Source organism: Gopherus flavomarginatus, chromosome 11 (assembly GCF_025201925.1).
Source record: "Gopherus flavomarginatus isolate rGopFla2 chromosome 11, rGopFla2.mat.asm, whole genome shotgun sequence".
NCBI classification, from domain to species: domain Eukaryota; kingdom Metazoa; phylum Chordata; order Testudines; family Testudinidae; genus Gopherus; species Gopherus flavomarginatus.
This window is the reverse complement of record NC_066627.1, coordinates 44,306,743-44,326,312: the sequence shown is the minus strand read 5'-3', so window position 1 is coordinate 44,326,312 and position 19,570 is coordinate 44,306,743. Positions and strand designations below refer to the sequence as shown.

Here is a 19,570-nt window from a genome sequence, read left to right as displayed (position 1 = left end):
TACTAATGCTACGTCACTGGCCATGTTCTGGCATGAGGCAGTCCCAGGTGGGGGAGTGACTTCAGATACTTATGATCTCTGGCTCAGAGACTATATGTAACCTTGGTCTCTGGGAGGCAGGGTGGCTTCTACATTGCATTCAGCATGCCTCTTGCTGGCCTCTTCCCCTAGACAGAGGTGAGGGGTTGCTACAGTGTTTATTGGCAGTTGTAAGAGGCATAGTAGGGAAAATGGAAATCACAGAACGAGGATACCAGGAGGGGGTAACACTCCATTCTTCCTGAAGCCAGCGCTCTGTCAATCATCTCCCATGTCACATGGGACGTGGAGGATGAAGGAGCCCATGCTCGTATGTCTGGACTCCACATCATTCATTAATTAGCTTGGTATGTCTACTACTGTTATGCAGATTATTCAGAGAATAAACTTTAGTGTCCCCAATACATTAGCTGTTAAAAAAACCAACAACTTACAGGTGCGTCTTGATAGCTGGTAACCTGTGCCTCTAATATCCTGCCTCTAAACAAAAATAGTATGTCCCATCATTGACCATCATCATAAGGTTCAGAGGCACGGTTTGGTACTAGGCTGAGTGGGAAATGGTTTTTCCCATCCCTGGCAAATGTTCACATATCCACATTCTTTTCTTGTCCTGAATCAGAATGAAAAGTCAAAACTCATAGTTGCACGAACCAAAAAGCTGACATTTTTTGGAGGGTGGGGGAAGGAGGTGTTTCAGGTCAATAGAAATATTTTATTTGGACATTTTCCTCTTTTAAAAAAATAGTTTAACAAAGATTTTGAAACAAAAAGACTCAAAAAATTGAAATTTTCCAGTTAAAAAATTTGGACTTTTTGCCCCCAAAACTTTTCACATCAGAAGATCTGTTGAACCCAAACCTGTATCGTGAACAGTTTTGGTTTTGACAAATCAGAATTTTTTGGCAAAAGACAAAGTTTGTCAAAAAAGTCCCCGTAAGGCCTCTTTGAGACAAACTTCTTTTTAAAGGGATGCTGTCAGTTTAAATATAAGCAAATTTCCTTGCCTATCTTACAAACTCCAACTAACATAATAAAGGTGAAAAACTGTAAAAAGTGAATTTATTTTTGCTATTTATGCTGCTTGCTTCCCTTCTGCATGTCCCACAGCTTGGACAATGGGTCAGATTCTTTCCACAGTTACCCCCATGGACATCATTGGGGTCTTATGGGGAAAGTGTGAGTAGAATTTGGTCAGAAGACAACAGATTAATTTGTTTCATGAATGGGCTCATATGCCCTAACATGAGCTGTAATATTTGGAGGGGCAAATGCTGCAGGGAAATGTTTGTTTATTTTTAAAATTTCTAATGGAAACAGGTTACTTTATTTTAAACCACTGAAAGATTTCTGTTAGTCTTTGGATTGGTAAACACTAAATGGTGTGACACGCTTAACCCTAGCAATGTCCTTTTAACTGTTGGTGGATAAATATCTTGATTGTCTCCATTGTAAATCCACTCATTGGGATAATCAAATTAACTTGTACATAGTTACATTGTACATTCTCCCTAACCTCAACTTCTTGTTATCATAGTTCAGCATTTTTACATGTACCACTATCATACTGTTTTTATTTTGGAAAATCCACCACCACCACCAAAGACACAAGAGGCAACACCAACCCTTCCAGAACAGATGTTTAGACTATTTGCATTAGCCAACTGGTACCAAGTGGTTTGCATAGCGTAACTTAGAACTGGGGACCATCAGGTTTGACTCCTGGTTGGTATTCACTTAGGCCATGTCTACATCTAAAATTTTGCAGCGCTGGTTGTTACAGCTGTATTAGTACAGCTGTATAGGGCCAGCGCTGCAGAGTGGCCACACTTACAGCAACCAGCGCTGCAAGTGGTGTTAGATGTGGCCACACTGCAGCGCTGTTGGGCGGCTTCAAGGGGTTTTGGGGAAGGCGAGAGCAAACCGGGGAAGGAGACCAGCTTCGCCGCGGTTTGCTCTCGCGTTCCGCGAACCACCCTGCAAACCGCAGGGAAGGAGACCTGCTTGCTCGGGGGTTCGGTGAACGCGAGAGCAAACCGGGGAAGGAGACCAGCTTCGCCGCGGTTTGCTCTCGCGTTCCGCGAACCACCCTGCAAACCGCAGGGAAGGAGACCTGCTTGCTCGGGGGTTCGGCGAACGCGAGAGCAAACCAGGGAAGGAGACCAGCTTCGCTGCGGTTTGCTCTCGCGTTCCCCGAGCAAGCAGGTCTCCTTCCCTGCGGTTTGCAGGGTGGTTCGCGGAACGCGAGAGCAAACCGCGGCGAAGCTGGTCTCCTTTCCCGGTTTGCTCTCGCCTTCCCGGAACCACCCAGCAAACCTCAGGGAAGGAGACCTGCTTGCTCGGGGTTCGCGGAACGCGAGAGCAAACCGCGGCGAAGCTGGTCTCCTTCCCCGGTTTGCTCTCGCCTTCCCGGAACCACCCAGCAAACCTCAGGGAAGGAGACCTGCTTGCTCGGGGTTCGGGGAACGCGAGAGCAAACCGGGGAAGGAGACCAGCTTGATTACCAGAGGCTTCCTCAGGTATGCTGGGATACCTGCTTATTCCACGGAGGTCAAGAAAAGCGCTGGTAAGTGACTATACTTGATTACCAGCGCTGGATCACCAGCGCTGGATCCTCTACACCCGAGACAAAACGGGAGTACGGCCAGCGCTGCAAACAGGGAGTTGCAGCGCTGGTGGTGCCCTGCAGATGTGTACACCTCCTAAGTTGCAGCGCTGTAACTCCCTCACCAGCGCTGCAACTTTCTGATGTAGACAAGCCCTTAGACTAAAGCTTTCCAGGGACTGGCTGTCTGCATAGAGGGAAAGAAACATGCTAGCTAGAGAGAACTGGGCACTGCTTGCATCTCATGTCTATAAACTGGATAACTCCCTCCACCCCTTTTTTTATTTCCTCCTCTGATGAAAAGGAGGTTACAATAATGGTTTCAAACAACTGAGATGTACTAATTGAGAAACACTAAGTGCATGTTTTTTATTCATTAATTTTGTTGCGATTGGGCAGTTTCCATGCAGGTGCATCATCCATCCTGGTTATAATCCATTCAAGTCTAACACTTTTCTGGAAAGAAAGAGGATCAAGACAGTACATGGATAAAGACCATAGGCCCAATCTCTGCAAGGAGACTGCAATTCAAAATGGGCTGCTGTACAAGTGCTGTTATTTCCCCATGTATCAGAGCAGGTACAAACTACTTGATTTGCCGGATGCTGTATAGAAAAGTTTGCTAGTGTGTTACATGGGGCTGGAGGGGTGAGGTATTTGGTGCTAGTGAACTACGGTTTTCATACTCTGCAAGTGGCAAGATGAAGAAGGCTGCGTTCCCAATTATGGAGTAAATATTGTTGAAAGGCATCAGATACTGAATTTGTCATGCACTGCACTTCATCCCAGATGAGGCATCTGCTGACAACCAGTACCTTTTGAACAACAGTGATGTGTTACCACTGGACTTCTCATTGTTTCCTGAGGTATTACCTGCCACAATTTTCTCTCCTCAAGAAACTTGTATGTACGCTTTTTGTTTTGTTTTCTTCCTGGATAGTGAAAGGATACGCCAACCAAACTCCCTTCTCCCGCCTCTCCCCGGCATACTTGGTAATTAATAATATAAAAGATAGAGATTGAGTCCTCTCAAGCATACTTTTAACACATTCCATTTCAGACAAGACACATTTCAAATGCTCATTAATTTACAGAAATTGCATTTTATAGAAAATATGATACAATGAAATATAAAATGCACTAGGAGCATTTTAAAAATCTATAGACACAATCCTGCAGCCTAGTATTCCCTCTTAAACAATGTCTATTCATTATCACACACACACTTTCTCTCCCGCTTCCCCCCCGTTTAACTCTCAGCATTCAATCTACATATCAAAAAAGCATGATCATCCCCTGGATAATCACCTTCTGATACTGTGCACATTCTTGGATTTCAGTGAAAATATATCTAAGCACTTCTACAATTTTTTAGTGAACCCACTGCAAAATTGTCTGCAAAATATAAAACATAGGTAATCCAAGATTTCATAGCACATGAATTAAGTGGCTCATAATCCATTAAATGTGGTTTATATTACACATCCATGCAGTCTAAATCATTTTACAAACATTAGACATAAAGCCACTAGTCCAAATCAGTAAAGGAAAAATGTAATAATAATAATAATAATAATAAAAGCTAACTACTATTTGTTATTGGTTAAACTGACCCTACATATAAACTAGGTAGTATGCTACCATTTATAGACATTGTGTCTGGATGCTGCAAAACTCTTGCTTAATTGGCAACGTTGGAGCATGTTTACCACAAAATACTTACTAGGTCCTTGTTGCTTTTCTTCTCCAAAAGACATTTACTATAGATAGAAGTGTCGACCCATCAAATATAAAGGACACACATTAGTTGGGTTACATGATGCTGTTGACCTTTGGCTACTAATGCTCAAAGGCATTAATATTGTACTACATCTACTTTATCCTAATATCATGGTAATGCACTGATCAACTGTCCGTGTTATTAACACTGCCCTAGTCTTGAGTTACTGATTATGCTATGTCCCTGTGTATGGTTAAGCTAAGAATACAGCATTGATTTTCATACTAACAAGCATCATGATGGATGCATGACAGCAACATGTAACCCAGCTTTTATTTACACTACTCAAAAGGTTGTGGGAGCCAAGAACACATCGATAGCAAAAAACAAACAAATGGCCTTTGGTCATCTCATGATTTACTGTAGGGTTTATGCAAGGTCTGTTTAAGATTCTTTGTTGCAATAACCAAAGGCTTATCAATGCTATAGTTCTATGCAGCTACATCAAGTGTGACCAGGTTACAGGAGAAACCCCAGTCAATATTTTGCATCTGATAAAACTGAATTATATACAACAATATGACTAATTCACCACCTGCTTAGGCTTAACGATGGCTGTTAAGATTTTTTCCTCCCACCCCAAAACAAGTCACCCACTTAAAAAAAAAAAGGCAAAAAAGAAACAATTTCCACAGTTCCTTTTGTTAACTCCTTCCCAGCTAGAACTGGCTTAGGGTCATAGAGAGTGCTGCTCAAGATGGTTGAAACATTTGTTTTTGTATGTTTGTTCTGATCACTCCTGAGATTGAAGGGAATCTGATACATGTACCAAAAGGCACTTTCAAATATATATATATATATATTTTAAAAACAGTGCTTCTGTTCTAAGAAATTCAAGTTAAGACAGAGTGCCTTTCACTCTCTTTAGTCATAAAGCGGATAAATGAGTGATATCCCAGCTGACATTAAAAAAAAAATGCAGCAGAGACAAGTGTTCATGCTAGACAGCTCAATGTTCTAAAAAACCCCAACCAAACCCATTAAAAAAACAAAAAGAAAAAAACAAAAAGAAAAACCTCCTAAATCACCACTAAAAATAATACAGTCAGCAGGGGATATTAATTAAAAAAGCTGCCACTTCTGTACAGTTCTTGCTTCTTCATTGTCTCTTTTTTTTCCTGTTTTCGTCTTTTTTTAAAATGTTTTTCTTCCTTTTTTTTTAAATAAGAACATGAGGTCAGTTTAATCTTCCTCGCCTCCCCCATACATGTCTGCCAGTTTCTTGAACCTAGGCCCCCAGTCGTTAAGGTAGTCGTAATCCTGATCGCCGGAGCTTGAGGAGTTGAGGGAGCTGACGGAGCCTGCAGTAGATCCACTCCCCTCGTAGTCGAAGACCAGCAGGGAATCATATGGTGGAGCTGTAGGGTCATTATCTGCTGCTCTCAAGCCCTGGGATTACAAAGAAACTGTAGTAATAGATGCTGTTTGTTACATTCAGGGTGTACACAGAGAGAAGTTAGAGAAAAATATAAATATGCTTCCTGGAAGATTGTAATGGAACCCTGCTTTATTTCTTAGAATTCAGAATGATAACACACAAGAACCCAAAACCAGAGAGAGACAAAGCAGACTGCTCCCTAAAAACTGAGAGACAAAGTCATCCCACCTAACTCTAGGCTGTCTGTCTGCAGAACTGAGTGCTTCTCTCAGATCACACACTTCACTACAGAGCCCCTCTAGTCTGCAAGCAGAACCAGGGACACCACTTTCCCACAATTCATAAAGTGATACCTTGCAATTCTAACACTGTTCAATATATCACACTGTTAAACTTAACAGAACTCTTCAGGGACTGTGATAATGGGGACTGTAAGTACCTAGACAGACAGATTTCAACAGGGGTGGGTGGCCTTGAGCCAGCAAAACTTTTAGGATGAAATTTTGTGCTTCACCTGTACTAGGTGAGTCTCTGGCACATTTTAGAAAGGCCTCTTCTGTGGTTCACTCTGCACAGACCCTTTTATATGGCTGCAGTTGGGGACAGGCTGGGCTGGGCTAGGCTAGAAGTCTTGGGATATAGATACTGATTTAATTCCGGTCCAGTATAAGGGAAAACTAACATAATGGAAAGTACCTAATCTATAGCAAAAGTTCCTCTTTATTAATTATTTCCAGAAACTGCAGTCAAGGTACAAGTGGGTGGAATTAGTTTTACTGGACTGAATAATAGTGGAAATGTGTCTGCACACAGAAGTATGTAAACATCAGTGAAAAGAAGGGGAGAGAGAATTTAATTAGAAGAATAAGAAAAAAACCCAGCAGAAATTGGTATATGATAGAATTAAATTGCTGCCACATTTATATTTCTGACATATGAAATGAATTGTGTTTTGTCTCAGAGGAAATAACACATTGATTGGTTCGCAAACACACAATCATTCATTAAAAAAATTATTGGATAAATATTTAAAAAGAATTAAAAGTGCAGTAAAGTTGCAATAATCTAATGTGCTCTGCTCAGTTATGAGAAACATTTCTCTTTTATGAAAAGGTTTTGGTGCTAAACAGTGCTTGATGGTAATGGAGGCATGCAAACTGATAGGGGTCTGGGAGGCAGGAGCTCCTGATAGCTTTTGTGGCTGTGAATAAGTCATGTAACCCCTCTGGCCACAGCTTCTCCATCTGTAAAAAACCCTCTCTTGGTCAGAACCAGATGCTGCTTTCATTTCAGGCAATTGCGAAAGTCCTAGGCACTGAAATGGGAGCAGGATTAGGGCACAGTTATTTGAAGATGAAAAGCTACATGCATTCTGGGTGAAAGTAGAAGATAAACTTTGGGCTTCATTGTTGCATTTTGGCTTATTTTGGCTTTAAAGTCTTTGCAGGGCCAAGTCCTGTTTCCATCATATCCATTGACTTCTGTTTGATTACTTGCCTGAGTAATGGGAGCAGAATTTTGGCCTATGGCGAGAACTGAAAATGTGTTGGTAAATTTTACTCCAAGCATTTTGTATCAGCGACATTAGATGACTGAACAAGCCTTGAGAAGTGATAGAGAAAGCCTAAAAGAACATACCTCATTAATAAAGTCACCAATGTCCCCAGGATGGGGGATTACTGGTCTTATAGGATACTGGGGTTCAGCACCAATGGGTCTCTCATCCACTCGTCTGACTCCAGGTGCCTTGTTCAGTACATGATCCACAGTCTCTGGCTGTTGAAGTTGGCTTAAATCATAATCCTGTAACAAATGGAGATGCACAGAGTGAAACCTAGAGCTTTTTGTTGAGATTTTCAAGAACGTCTACACTACACTGGCAAATAAATAACGTGATGGCCCCAATTCTGTTTCAACTGAAGTCAATAGCAAAATTTCACCATCATCTATATGGCATCGTTAGTTGTGGTAACCTAATCTATAAATAGCTCATGAAACTGACCCGTGTGTGCTCCATGAGACTAACCCCATTTACAACCAATTTAACACCTAAGTTAAATCAAATATATTTGAAACACTGTGCGTATTTAACTTCAATAGCCTATATATTTGTGATAACAACTTGGATTTATTGCACATGTGTGGCTGTGGCTATATGTGCAACACTTTGATCAAATATGTAATTTACTGTAAGAAAATCAATATTGGTAGCTATATTATTGCAATAATGTTTCTGTATTTTAAAAGATTAAAAACAAACTGGAATAGCATGTATGGATATAGATCTTTTGTGATGAATAGGTTCTTCCCTATAGATCTATTACTGTAAAAATGAGACTAAGATTTTACCATGTAGCAAGCACTAGGTAATATTTCAAATTCATAACTGTAATGGTGTTTTGCTGCACTTTCTTTGCTGCTATTTTTAAAGAATTCTTCCTAAAACCACATTACAGTTGCTTGAAACCAGATTTTTCAGCTGGTTTGAATATTTATTACTTTGTTCTGTTGGTTAACCTGTTCCTACTACAGAGAACTGCCCTTGGATGTGGGATGCTTAAATCGACAGGAGCAGTATTTATAAAGAATTTCTTCATGATATTAAAAACAAGAAAGAAGAAAGCAAGAGAAATGCTAATTATGAGGATTTTTGTGCTGCATAAGAACTTGGACTGTGAGAAGCTTCTTTCCCATGGATGTCCGAGGGGCTTCTGTAAATGTAGGGGAAGCAGACTATTGGAGTTGACTCTGGATTCTGTTAAATGGCTCTGATTGAGTTCATAAGTCCAGCGTTTTGACGTTAGTACAGCACTGATGCCAACACTGTTTTATTGTTTCCTTGTATTCCCCTGTCTATCTGTACCTATGTATTGTCTCATACTTAGATTGGAAATTCTCTGGGGCAAGGATTGTCTTTTTATTCTGTGTTTTTACAGTACCTAGCACAATGTTGTCCTGGTCCGTGACTGGGGATCTTAAGCACTACCATAATAGAAACCATAAAAATTCCTTTTACGATAAAAGTGATGCCAGAATAGTGATATACCTAAAGGAAAATGAGATTCTAGGGCAGTTCTGTTTGCCCTTTGTATTACAGTTCCTGGCCATACTCACTTCTGGAATAAATGAGCTCAGTTCCATTGACTCTGTTAGAGTTGAATCCATTCACATCAACAGTTAATTTGACATTGCGCATCTGTATGTACGAAGTTGTGCAGCCCACAACAAACAAATGCTGATAAATCATTTATACCACCTCACAGCTTTATGTATTCTATATGAACAACAGATTTTAGAGAAGATCTATTTTGGAAATGGTTTAGAGAGTTTTTAATGAGACTATTTCTGGTATATCTCCACCTGAAAAGCCAGGGACCTTAGTTGTGAGTGCAACTGCCAGGGGTCGGAGAGAAGAAAATTAATACATTTCTAAAAGTCACTAAAATAATCTGAGATAGGCAGGAACAAATGCATAAGCAATTTACAGCTGTACATTAGATCTATGATCTATGTACCATGATCATACTATACACACACAAATTGAAAATTCCACACATAGTATATATCAATATTTTCTTTTTATCTGTAACTCTCCCCCTTCTACACAATACAACATGACAGAAAAGGTGGAGGAGTTGCACTATATGTAAGGGAGCAGTATGATTGCTCAGAGCTCCAGTATGAAACTGGAGAAAAGCCTGTTGAGTGTCTTTGGGTTAAGTTTAGAGGCGAGAGCAACAAGTGTGATGTCGTGGTGGGCGTCTGCTATAGACCACCAGACTAGGAGGATGAGGTAGATGTGGCTTTCTTAGGACAACTAACAGAAGTTTCCAGATCACAGGCCCTGGTTCTCATGGGAGACTTCAATCACCTGGACATCTGCTGGGATAGCAAGACAGCAGTGCACAGACAACCTAGAAAGTTTTGGGAGAGTGTTGGGGACAACTTCCTGGTGCAAGTGCTGAAGGAACCAGTTAGCGCTGTGCTCCTCTTGACCTGCTGCTCACAAACAGGGAAGAATTGGTTGGGGAAGTAGAAGTGACTGGCAACCTGGGCAGCAGTGACCATGAGATGGTTGAGTTCAGGATCCTGACAAAAGGAAGAAAGGAGATCAGCAGAAATACATACTCTGCTGGACTTCAGAAAAGCAGACTTTGACTCCCTCAGGGAACTGATAGGCAGGATTTCCTGGGAGGCTAATATGCGGGGGAAAGGAGTCCAGAAAAGCTGGCTGCATTTTAAAGAAGCTTTATTGAGGGCGCAGGAACAAACCATCCCAATGTGCAGAAAGAACAGCAAATATGGCAGGTGACCAGCTTGGCTTAACAGAGAAATCTTCACTGAGCTTAAACATAAAAAGGAAGCTTACAAGAAGTGGAAACTTGGACAGATGACTAGGGAGGAGTATAAGAATATTGCTCGAGCATGCAGGGGTGTAATCGGGAAGGCCAAAGCACAATTGGAGTGCAGCTAGCAAGGGATGTGAAGGGTAAGAAGAAGGGTTTCTACAGGTATGTTAGCAACAAAAAGAAGGTCGGGGAAGAGTGGGAACTTACAGATTGGGGGAGGCAATCTAGTGAAGAAGATGTGGAAAAAGCTGAAGTATTCAATTATTTTTTTTGCGTCGGTCTTCACAGACAAGGTCAGCTCCCAGACTGCTGCACTGGGCAGCACAGTATGGGGAGGAGGTGAGCAGCCCTCAGTGAGGGACCTCAGAAAGGAACAGGTTAAGGACTATTTAGAAAAGCTGGACATACACAAGTCCATGGAGCCGGATGCAAGGCATCCGAGGGTGCTGAGGGAGTTGGCTGATGTGATTGCAGAGCCATTGGCCGTTATCTTTGAAAATTTCTGGTGATCGGGGGAGGTCACAGATGATTGGAAAAAGCCAATTATCTTTAAAAAAGGGAAGAAGGAGAATATGGGGAACTACAGGCCAGTCAGTCTCACTTCAGTCCCTGGAAAAATCATGAAGCACGTCCTCAAGGAATCCATTTTGAAGAACTTGGAGAGGAAGGTGATCAGGAACAGTCAACATGGATTCACCAAGGGCAAGTCATACTTGACCAACCTGATTGCTTTCTATGATGAGGTAACTGGCTCTGTGGATATGGGGAAAGCGGTGGATGTGATATATCTTGACTTTGGCAAAGCTTTTGATACAGTCTCCCACAGTATTCTGCCAGTAAGTTAAAGATGTATGGATTGGATGAATGGAGTATAAGGTGGATAGACAGCGGGCTAGATCATTGGGCTCAACAGGTACTGATCAATGGCTCGATATCTAGTTGGCAGCCTGTATCAAGCAGAGTGCCCCAAGGGGTCGGTCCTGAGGTTCAACAAGGACAAGTGCACTTAGGATGGAAGAATCCCATGCACTGCTATAGGCTGGGGACTGACTGGCCAAGCGGCAGTTCTGCAGAAAAGGACCTGGGGATTACAGTGGACGAGAAGCTGGATATGAGTCAACAGTGTGCCCTTGTAGCTAAGAAGACTAATGGCATATTGGGCTGCATTAGTAGGTGCTCTGCCAGCAGATAGAGAAGTGATTATTCCCCTCTATTTAGCACTGGTGAAGCCACACCTGGAATATTGTGTCCAGTTTTGGACCCCTCACTACAGAAAGGATGTGGACAAATTGGAGAGAGTCCAGCGGAGGGCAATGAAAATGATTAGTGGACTGGGGCACATGACTTATGAGTAGAGGCTGAGGGAACTGGGCTTATTAGGTCTGCAGAAAAGAAGAGTGAAGGGGGATTTTACAGCAACCTTCAACTACCTGAAGGGGGGTCCCAAAGAGAATGGAGCTCAGCTGTTCTCAGTGGTTGCAGATGACTGAACAAGGAGTAATGGTCTCAAGTTGCAGTGGGGGAGGTCTAGGTTGGATATTAGGAAAAAACTATTTCACTAGGAGGGTTGTGAAGCACTGGAATGGGTTACCTAGGGAGGTGGTGGAATCTCCATCCTTAGAGGTTTTTAAGGCCCGGCTTGACAAAGCCCTGGCTGGGATGATTTAGTTGGGGTTGGTCCTGCTTTGAGCAGGGGGCTGGACTAGATGACCTCCTCAGGTCTCCTCCAACCCTAATCTTCTATGATTCTATGAACACAGCACACAATACCCACTCACATATAAGGCTTACCTATGAAGCAAAGCTTTGCCATTATCAGCTTCACAATGGAAAAGAAAACCCCCAAACATTTTTAGGCATTTCTTACAAATTAAGGCCAGAAATTAAGAGAAATGAAAGGCACATTAGAGACTATTAAGGAAATACAGAAAAAGCCCAAGGCTCAAGAAAACCCTGGGGCCATGGAACCCAGGGGAGGGTGGTAGCTGCTATCTGATTTTATTCAGCCATCTAAATGTGAGATACACAATTTTAATTATTGAAATAATAGAAATTTTGTTTTTATGTTAGTGTCAATATGTTGGCTTGTCAAATTTACCCCACTAGATAGGTTTATGTAGATAAATGCTGCATCTGACCCATATCACTGTCCAACATGCCTGGAAATGTCCTATCCATGCTGCATTGTCCCAACTACATACAATGGAACACGTTGCTTCTTATATATGCTCATGCAACACCGCTGAAGCCAACAGAGTTGCACAGGCATAAATGAGGAAAGAACTTGAAGCTGTGCATATAAATCAATGACCCCCTCCGTCATAAACAGATAGTTAAGGGTTAATGTCCCTTTTACCTGTAAAGGGTTAACAAGCTCAGTGAACCTGGCTGACACCTGACCAAAAGACCAATCGGAAGACAAGATACTTTCAAACCTTGGTGGAGGGAAGTCTTTATTTTGTGCTGTTTGTTCTGTTTGTTGTTCTCTCTTGGGATTAAGAGGAACCAAACATGCAACCAGTTTTCTCCAATCTTTCTGAAACAGTCTATCATGTTCTAAATATTAAGTACTAGATAGGAGGCAAATTAGTCTTTATATTTGTTTTCTTGATTTGCAAATGTGTATTTCGCTGGAAGGATATTTTACCTCTGTTTGCTGTAACTTATACTTAAACTAGGGGGGAGGGAGTCCCTCTGGTCTATGTAAAGCTGAGACCCTGTAAACATTTTCCATCTTAATTTTAGAGAAATAATTTTTACCTTTTCTTTCTTTAATTAAAAGCTTTTCTTTTTAAGAACCTGATTGATTTTGTCCTTGTGTAAGATCCAAGGGGACTGGGTCTGAACTCACCAGGGATTGGTGGGGGAAAGGAGGGGCGGGGGGAAGGTGAATTTCCTCTCTGTTTTAAGATTCAAGACATTTGAATCACAGTATCTCTCCGGATAACCCAGGGAGGGGAAAATCTGGGAGGGAAAAGGAAAGGGGAAGGGGAATGGTTTATTTCCCCTTGTTTTAAGACCCAGGGGGTTTGGGTCTTGGTCTCCCCAGGGAAGGTTTTGGGGGGACAAGGAGTGTACCAAGCACTGAGTTGCACAGGCATAAATGAGGAAAGATCTTGAGGCTGTGCATATAAATCAATGACCCACCCAATATAAACTGTAACTTCTAATACACCTCTGTAACAGCTAATATATATCTCGTGGCTACTCCCTGGCCAGGATGAGACTGGCAGCCACTTCTTATCTAAAATATCACACTTGGGAGCAGAATGAAGATTCTGAGGTTTGTAAGATGCAGAGAAATTATTCTGGGCGATCCCAGGCTGAGTGTTCAGCTCTCCTCACCTGGTCTTCCTCTCCACCTCCCTCTTCATCGTATTTCAGAATGTTGTCCCGCACATCATCTTCGGGATCGATCAGAAGTTGCTTCGTATGCCTCTCCTTTTCCCTGCGTTTCATCCACACCACAAACAGCAAGACCATGGCTGCAACAATGAATGACAGGAGCCAGAGTAGTGAGATTTCACATCGTAGGATGAGCTGTGTCGGCTGAAGGTAGCATGTTAAAACACCTTAATCTTTCCCCTCCCCTGCTTCCATAACAGATGGGATGTGGCTGCCAACGAAGAGCCACATCCTGATTTATACATCCAGAAGCAGCAGAGGTATGTACCATCTCTGTGTGATTAGTTCCATTTTGCTAAGGCGACATTTATTTAGCAGTGTTAGCGGTTAATGCTTCTGTAAATAGCACTGTGGGAACAAGAGACTTTTTGGTTTGCTGGTCGTTCCAAAAAACTGAAAAAACAATCATTATGGGTAGAACTGAAACCCAAACTTTTCAGCATATTTTGTTAATCAAAAATATCTGAAAAATTATATTCCTGGTTGAATGAAACTTTTCATTTCAGGTATTTTAAATAAAACCAAAACAATTGAAGGGCTAGATTCAATACTCAATAGCCCAGTGGCTAGGGCTTTCTCCTGAGATGTGGGATAGTCAGCTTCAGATGCCCACTCTAGAACAAGAGCTGGAACTCAGGTTTCTCCATTCCCAGATGAGTGCCCCAAACAGGCTATAGGACGGATATCTTCCAAGCTGTCCTGTTGAAGCTGTTCCACTTTGTATAAGTAATTAAATATCCAGAGGAGCAGGGACTGGACCCCCTGGTCTCCCCCCACCATGAGTGCCCTCACCGGGATGTGACAGTGTCATTCCTATTCTCTTTCTCTGGCACTATGACCACTGAAATATTTTATACAACATGGAACCGCTTCAGGAAGCCACCAAAATCAACACACCAAATGTCACCCAGCTCTTGCTGTGAATAGTTCCAGAGATAGAATCCTCTGAATGTTTCAAGGTGTACATTTTAACCAAACAAGCCTGGAATAAACTGCAAATGCTGTAACTTTTAGCATGGATTACAAACCCCAATACTTACATTCTACTACTAAGCTTCATGCAATTCTAACCTGTTATTGCATGTTAAGAATATAAAACGGATAGTTCAATGGCATGAGGGGGGGTAGATTCCTCCAAAAGCTCCATGCTACCCATATTCCTTTCAGCGTGTTGATGGAGGCCAAGGTTGAAATGAGTCACATGCACAATCCAAAAGGAAATGAACAGAAAATGGGAGAACAGTAGCTTTCTCCAAGTGTTTATTCTAAAACGCAAGTGACTGCAAGAACTGGAGGATGAAGGAACGGGGAAGAGGCCTCAAGATCTAAGAAGCAACCAAGCCACAGTCTAATGCCGAGCAGTTTCCCATGAGTGGGTGATTTTCAGTGGCAGAACAATAATGCCCTTTGAGTTTATAAGATGACACTGCTGTGATCTTTTTTCCCCCTTAATGATCTGCAATTTACTCAGAAGGGATGTAATAGGGTGGATAACATTAGTCCATATAATTCAATTTGGACTCATTCTCTTTCTTTTTTTGGGTGGTGGGTGGGAGGGGCTTTCTATATTTCCAAAATCACATTAACTAAAGCATTCAGATATGCTTTCTGGTGCCTGCTTGGAGAACGGACCTAAGGATCTTTCAAATCCTTTCAGGGAGTGGTGCTGGGTTTTGCAGCACAAGAAAGTGCAAGACAAATTCTGGTAACACAGAGTTAAGTTCTTGAGGCATCAGTTTTTATACGCCAGGCTGTAGTTAATCTCCCTGGTTCAGATGCTACAGTGACACAGGTAGGTAAATCATTCTTAAATCACAGGAAGATGGTTGCCACTTAAACAGCGCTACACAAACACGATGCCAGCTTCCTAGCTCCATAACCTTGTTATTCAAAGCCCCATCTCCCAGGGGCTGTACTTTCCAAAAAGGCTAACAACAGAGTGAGACAAATTAGCAGCACTAAGGACTCTCACAGGTCTCCACTAACACTAGGTAATGCAACCTCTCTTTTTGTTAGCTTTAAAAAAACTTCACCATTATTCTAGTTTTTACTCAAATACTTGATATACAGCTGAGAAAAGAACAATCAGACTACGGCTCTGTCACATTATCTTCACTAGGAAAAAAAGTGTTCTTAACTGGTGATAGCTAATGTGCTAACTATTATGTGGTAAAATTCTAGTGACGATAAGGCAGCTTGTAGTTTTAACATGAGTTAGCAGACTCAGATACACCCTAAGGTCCCTATAGTCCAGATGTGGGAAAAACTATGTGTAGTTTTCCCACATCTGGACTATAGGGACCCTCCTGTCTGGCCCCTGAGCTCCTGCCCCTGGAGGCTGGCCCCCGGCCCCTCCCCTGCTGTTACCCCTCCCACGCAGCCTCAGCTTGCCCCGCCACCAGCGCAATGCTCTGGGTGGTGGGGGTGTGAGCTCCTGGGGCAGCACAGCTGCAGAGCCCGGCCTGACCCGGTGCTCTGTGCTGCGCGGTGGTGTGGCTGGCTCCAGCTGGGCAGCCTGGCTGTCTGTCCTGGTGCGCTGGGTGACGTGGCTGTAGTGCTGCCAGCCACTGGTGCTCCCGGCAGTGCGGTAAGGAGGCAGGGAGCAGGGCAGTTGGATAGAGGACAGGGGAGTTTGGGGTGGTGGTCAGGGGGCAGGGGTGTGGGTAGGGGTCAGGGCAGTTAGAGGGCAGGGAATGGGGGTTGAATGGGCAGGGGTCCCAGCTGGGGCAGTCAGGAAGGAGAGAGGGGGTTGGATGGGTGGTGGAGGGCAGTCAGGGGCAGGGATTCCGGGGCCGGTCAGGGGACAAGGAGAAGGGCAAGGGCCTGGGGGGGGCAATCAGGAAGGGGCTGGGTTGGATGGAGCAGTGGGAGGTTCCAGGGGTGATCAAGGGACAGGGAGAAGGGCAGGGGACCTGGGGGAGCAGTCAGGAATGGGGGGTTGGATGGGGCAGTGGGGAGTCTGGGGGCTGTCAGGGAACAGGGGGGTTGGATGGGGCAGGAGTCCCGGGGAGTGGGCGTCAGGGGTGAGAAGTGTGCGGGGTGTCAGATAGAGGGCAGGGGCCGGGCCATGCCTTGCTGTTTGGGGAGGCAGAGCCTCCCCTAACCGGCCCTCCATACAATTTTGGAAACCGGATGCGGCCCTCAGGCCAAAAAGTTTGCCCGCCCCTGCTATAGTCTTTGCCTCACCCTGCTAACTCATATAAAAACCACAGATCACCTTGTCATCACTAAAATTTTACCTCATCTTAGTTCCTACATATTAGCGAACTTGCCTTAAGAACACATCTTTTTCCCAAGTGAAGAGACATCTGCAGGGAGAATGCAGGGTTTTCAAATTCTATTTGGAGGCTCTAGCTCTCCCCGGGTATTTAGCTGAGCAATGGGAATGAACATTTCATATTTTGCTCTGTCTCGCTGTGGTTTTTAAAACATTTTTTCTCCTTGTCTCCTCATGGTGCCTCAGCATCACTTCGCTGAGCACAAGAGGGAAAATGAGACAAACTTGGGCTGTGCGGACTCCAAGGGACTTGTAATCAAGGCGAGCTATCCGAAGTCCTTTCATCTAAAGTGGTTAGGAAGCTCTGAGTTCTTCCTCTTTCTTTTCTTCTGAGCGCTACAGTATTTATACCCAACAAGAATTCACTGAAGTGAAGAGAAGAGGACTGGACAACTAATAACTGCCATTGTGTGTCAACTGCCTTCCATCCGTCTGCTAGCTAACAGAACTATTTTCAGGTAGTTCTGTGTTTCTTTACAGCATATCCCAGATCTGTTCTGGAGTAAAATAAAAACTGGAAAAAAATGTAACTCTTATCTCTCATGTAAAACCTCTTGACTATTTAGCAGATGACTGAAGTCCTTTTCTTGTCATGTTTTTTTCAAGTCTCTCACAACAAGCTTCCTGCCTGGCACACAAAGACAATATTATAATGGTTAGCAGGGTCTTTTTTTTTAATGCTACTTTTCCATCATGTTTTGGAAAAACGGTGCCATTAATGTCTTTACAGCTACCTTGAAAAAAAGACCTTCAAAGTGTCAATAGCAGATGTCGTGCATTCTCTTTCTTCGTCCTTTTATTCAGCTGACAGAATGGGAAGCTGTATTACTGCTGTTAGATCCATTTTAACTCTGCATGTAGTTTTTCTTGAAATCTATTGTCTTCACCCTTCACAATTTTTTACTGCATAGTTCTTTCCTCAGTGTGGCAGAAAATACATCAGGTATGAAGGGAAAAAAACATTGCACCAAGGTAAAAGAAAGAAACTTTCTACTGCTTGCAACCACAGCTAGTGTCTCCTATTCAGCTAGTCAGTGGCATATTTAGGATTAGTGGTGTCCTGTGCACAGCTTCACTGTCGCCCGTCCCCTACTCGGGCCCCAGCCAAGAAAAAGAACATTCTCTCTTACTTCCCCCCCAACCCTGTTTTTCATTCTTTTTTTAATTCATCCTCCTCCTATATTATAAGTAATGGGAAGTAAATGAAAATAAAGTGAGGCACCTTGATTGGGGCAGGGGGCTGGGATGCAGAAGGGAGTGTGGGGGGCAGGCTCTGGGAGGGAGTTTGGGTGCTGGGTGCAGGCTCTGGGCTGGGCCAGGAGGTTGCGGTGCGGGAGGAGGTGAGCGGTGCGAGTTCTGGGAAGAAGTTTGGGTGCGGGGTGCAGGCTCTGGGTTGGGGCAGGTGGCTTGGTGTAGCGGGGTGGGGCTTACCTCGTGCAGCCTGACTCCCAAAGTGACAGGCACACACACTACTCTGGCAGTGGCTCCTAGGTGGGGTGGGCCAGGGCAGTGTCCACATGCTGCTGCCCGCAAGCGCTGTCCCCCGTAGCTAATAGGAGCTGCAGAGTCGGTGCTTGGGGCAGGGGCAGCGCGTGGAGACACACACCCCAGGGGCTGCAGGGACATGCTGGCCACTTCTGGGAGTGGCATGGCATGGATGGAGGGAGGCAGAGTGAGCAGGGAGCCACTTTAGCCCTGCTGCTGGCATGTCTCTGCGTGCCCCTCGCGGGGAGGGGAGCAGCGGGTCTCCATGCACTGCCTGAGCTCTGGCTGCTTCTGGGAGCGGTGTGGGGCCACCGGCCATGGCATGCAGGTAGTCTGTCTGAGCTCTGCTGCGCCACTGGCCAGGACTCAGAGACAGGTTGTCAGATATTTGTCCTGCATTTTGGGGGCCCCCCTGTCATTGGGTGCCCCATGCCACCGCACGGTTTGTTTCATGGCAAATCTGCTCCTGCAGCTAGTATATCCTATTGCTTGGTCTAACTTATAAAGCTTGACCTGCCTGATTCCAGAATGGAATTACAGAACAAAAAAATCACATGTGCCTTTTTCCACACCATCGTTCAGAGGTCACAGCATAAAACATATCTTTCAAAATAAAGAGGTGAGACAGTAGGACAATGTAACCGAAAAGCTCTTCTCATCGCAAATTACATTTTCCATCACTGATAGAGGCCTTTGCAGCTCTTGAACATTAAAAAAGTCAATTAGAATGACAATGAATGTAAAAATAAGCTTTTGTAATAAAAACCATAATTTAAAATGGGCTAATGTATCTGACAATGAAAAAGGAATATCTTAAATCAAGTGTCTGTCAGCTGAAGTTAATTTTAGTCAATAGAATTTTCAAGTGTTTAAATCACACTTTGGAGTTTGATTTATACAGGAGGCAGCAAAAGGAAAGTCTTGTGGTCTATTGCATCTGTTACTTCTGGTTCAAAGTTTTACTATGCCCTCAGTCTTTTTTATGAAATCAACATTAAAGGCCAACATTTCAGCTGATGGGGCTTAAATCGGGCCTGCATACACACACACATCACGCACCTGCAAAAAGCACACCTGCTTATTACAAAGGACAACCATGCTGCACACAGTGGCACTGTGCATGGACACACCACTGCCTGTCACTATGTGCAAATGCAGGGGCAGCTCCCTATACTTGCAGCTTACGTTTATGTTGGAAGAGGTGGCCATAAAAAAGCATTAATAATTTAGATGTAGGGACCAGATAATCCTT

The 19,570-nt window shown here is 43.6% G+C and overlaps 1 protein-coding gene across 2 annotated transcripts in view; it reads right to left on the bottom strand.

Moving 5' to 3' along the window:
- Positions 1 to 2,806: 2,806 nt before the first annotated feature.
- Positions 2,807 to 19,570, bottom strand: part of CDH4 (cadherin 4) — a 718,652-nt gene continuing 701,888 nt past the window's right edge. For both annotated transcript variants that reach the window (XM_050917772.1, XM_050917773.1), the window contains exons 14-16: positions 13,497 to 13,636; positions 7,441 to 7,605; positions 2,807 to 5,813 (exon numbers count right to left, since the gene is read on the bottom strand). In XM_050917772.1, coding sequence (XP_050773729.1) covers positions 5,607 to 5,813; positions 7,441 to 7,605; positions 13,497 to 13,636 — 512 coding nt within the window. In that variant the 3' untranslated portion in view covers positions 2,807 to 5,606. The remainder of the gene's footprint in view (positions 5,814 to 7,440; positions 7,606 to 13,496; positions 13,637 to 19,570) is intronic.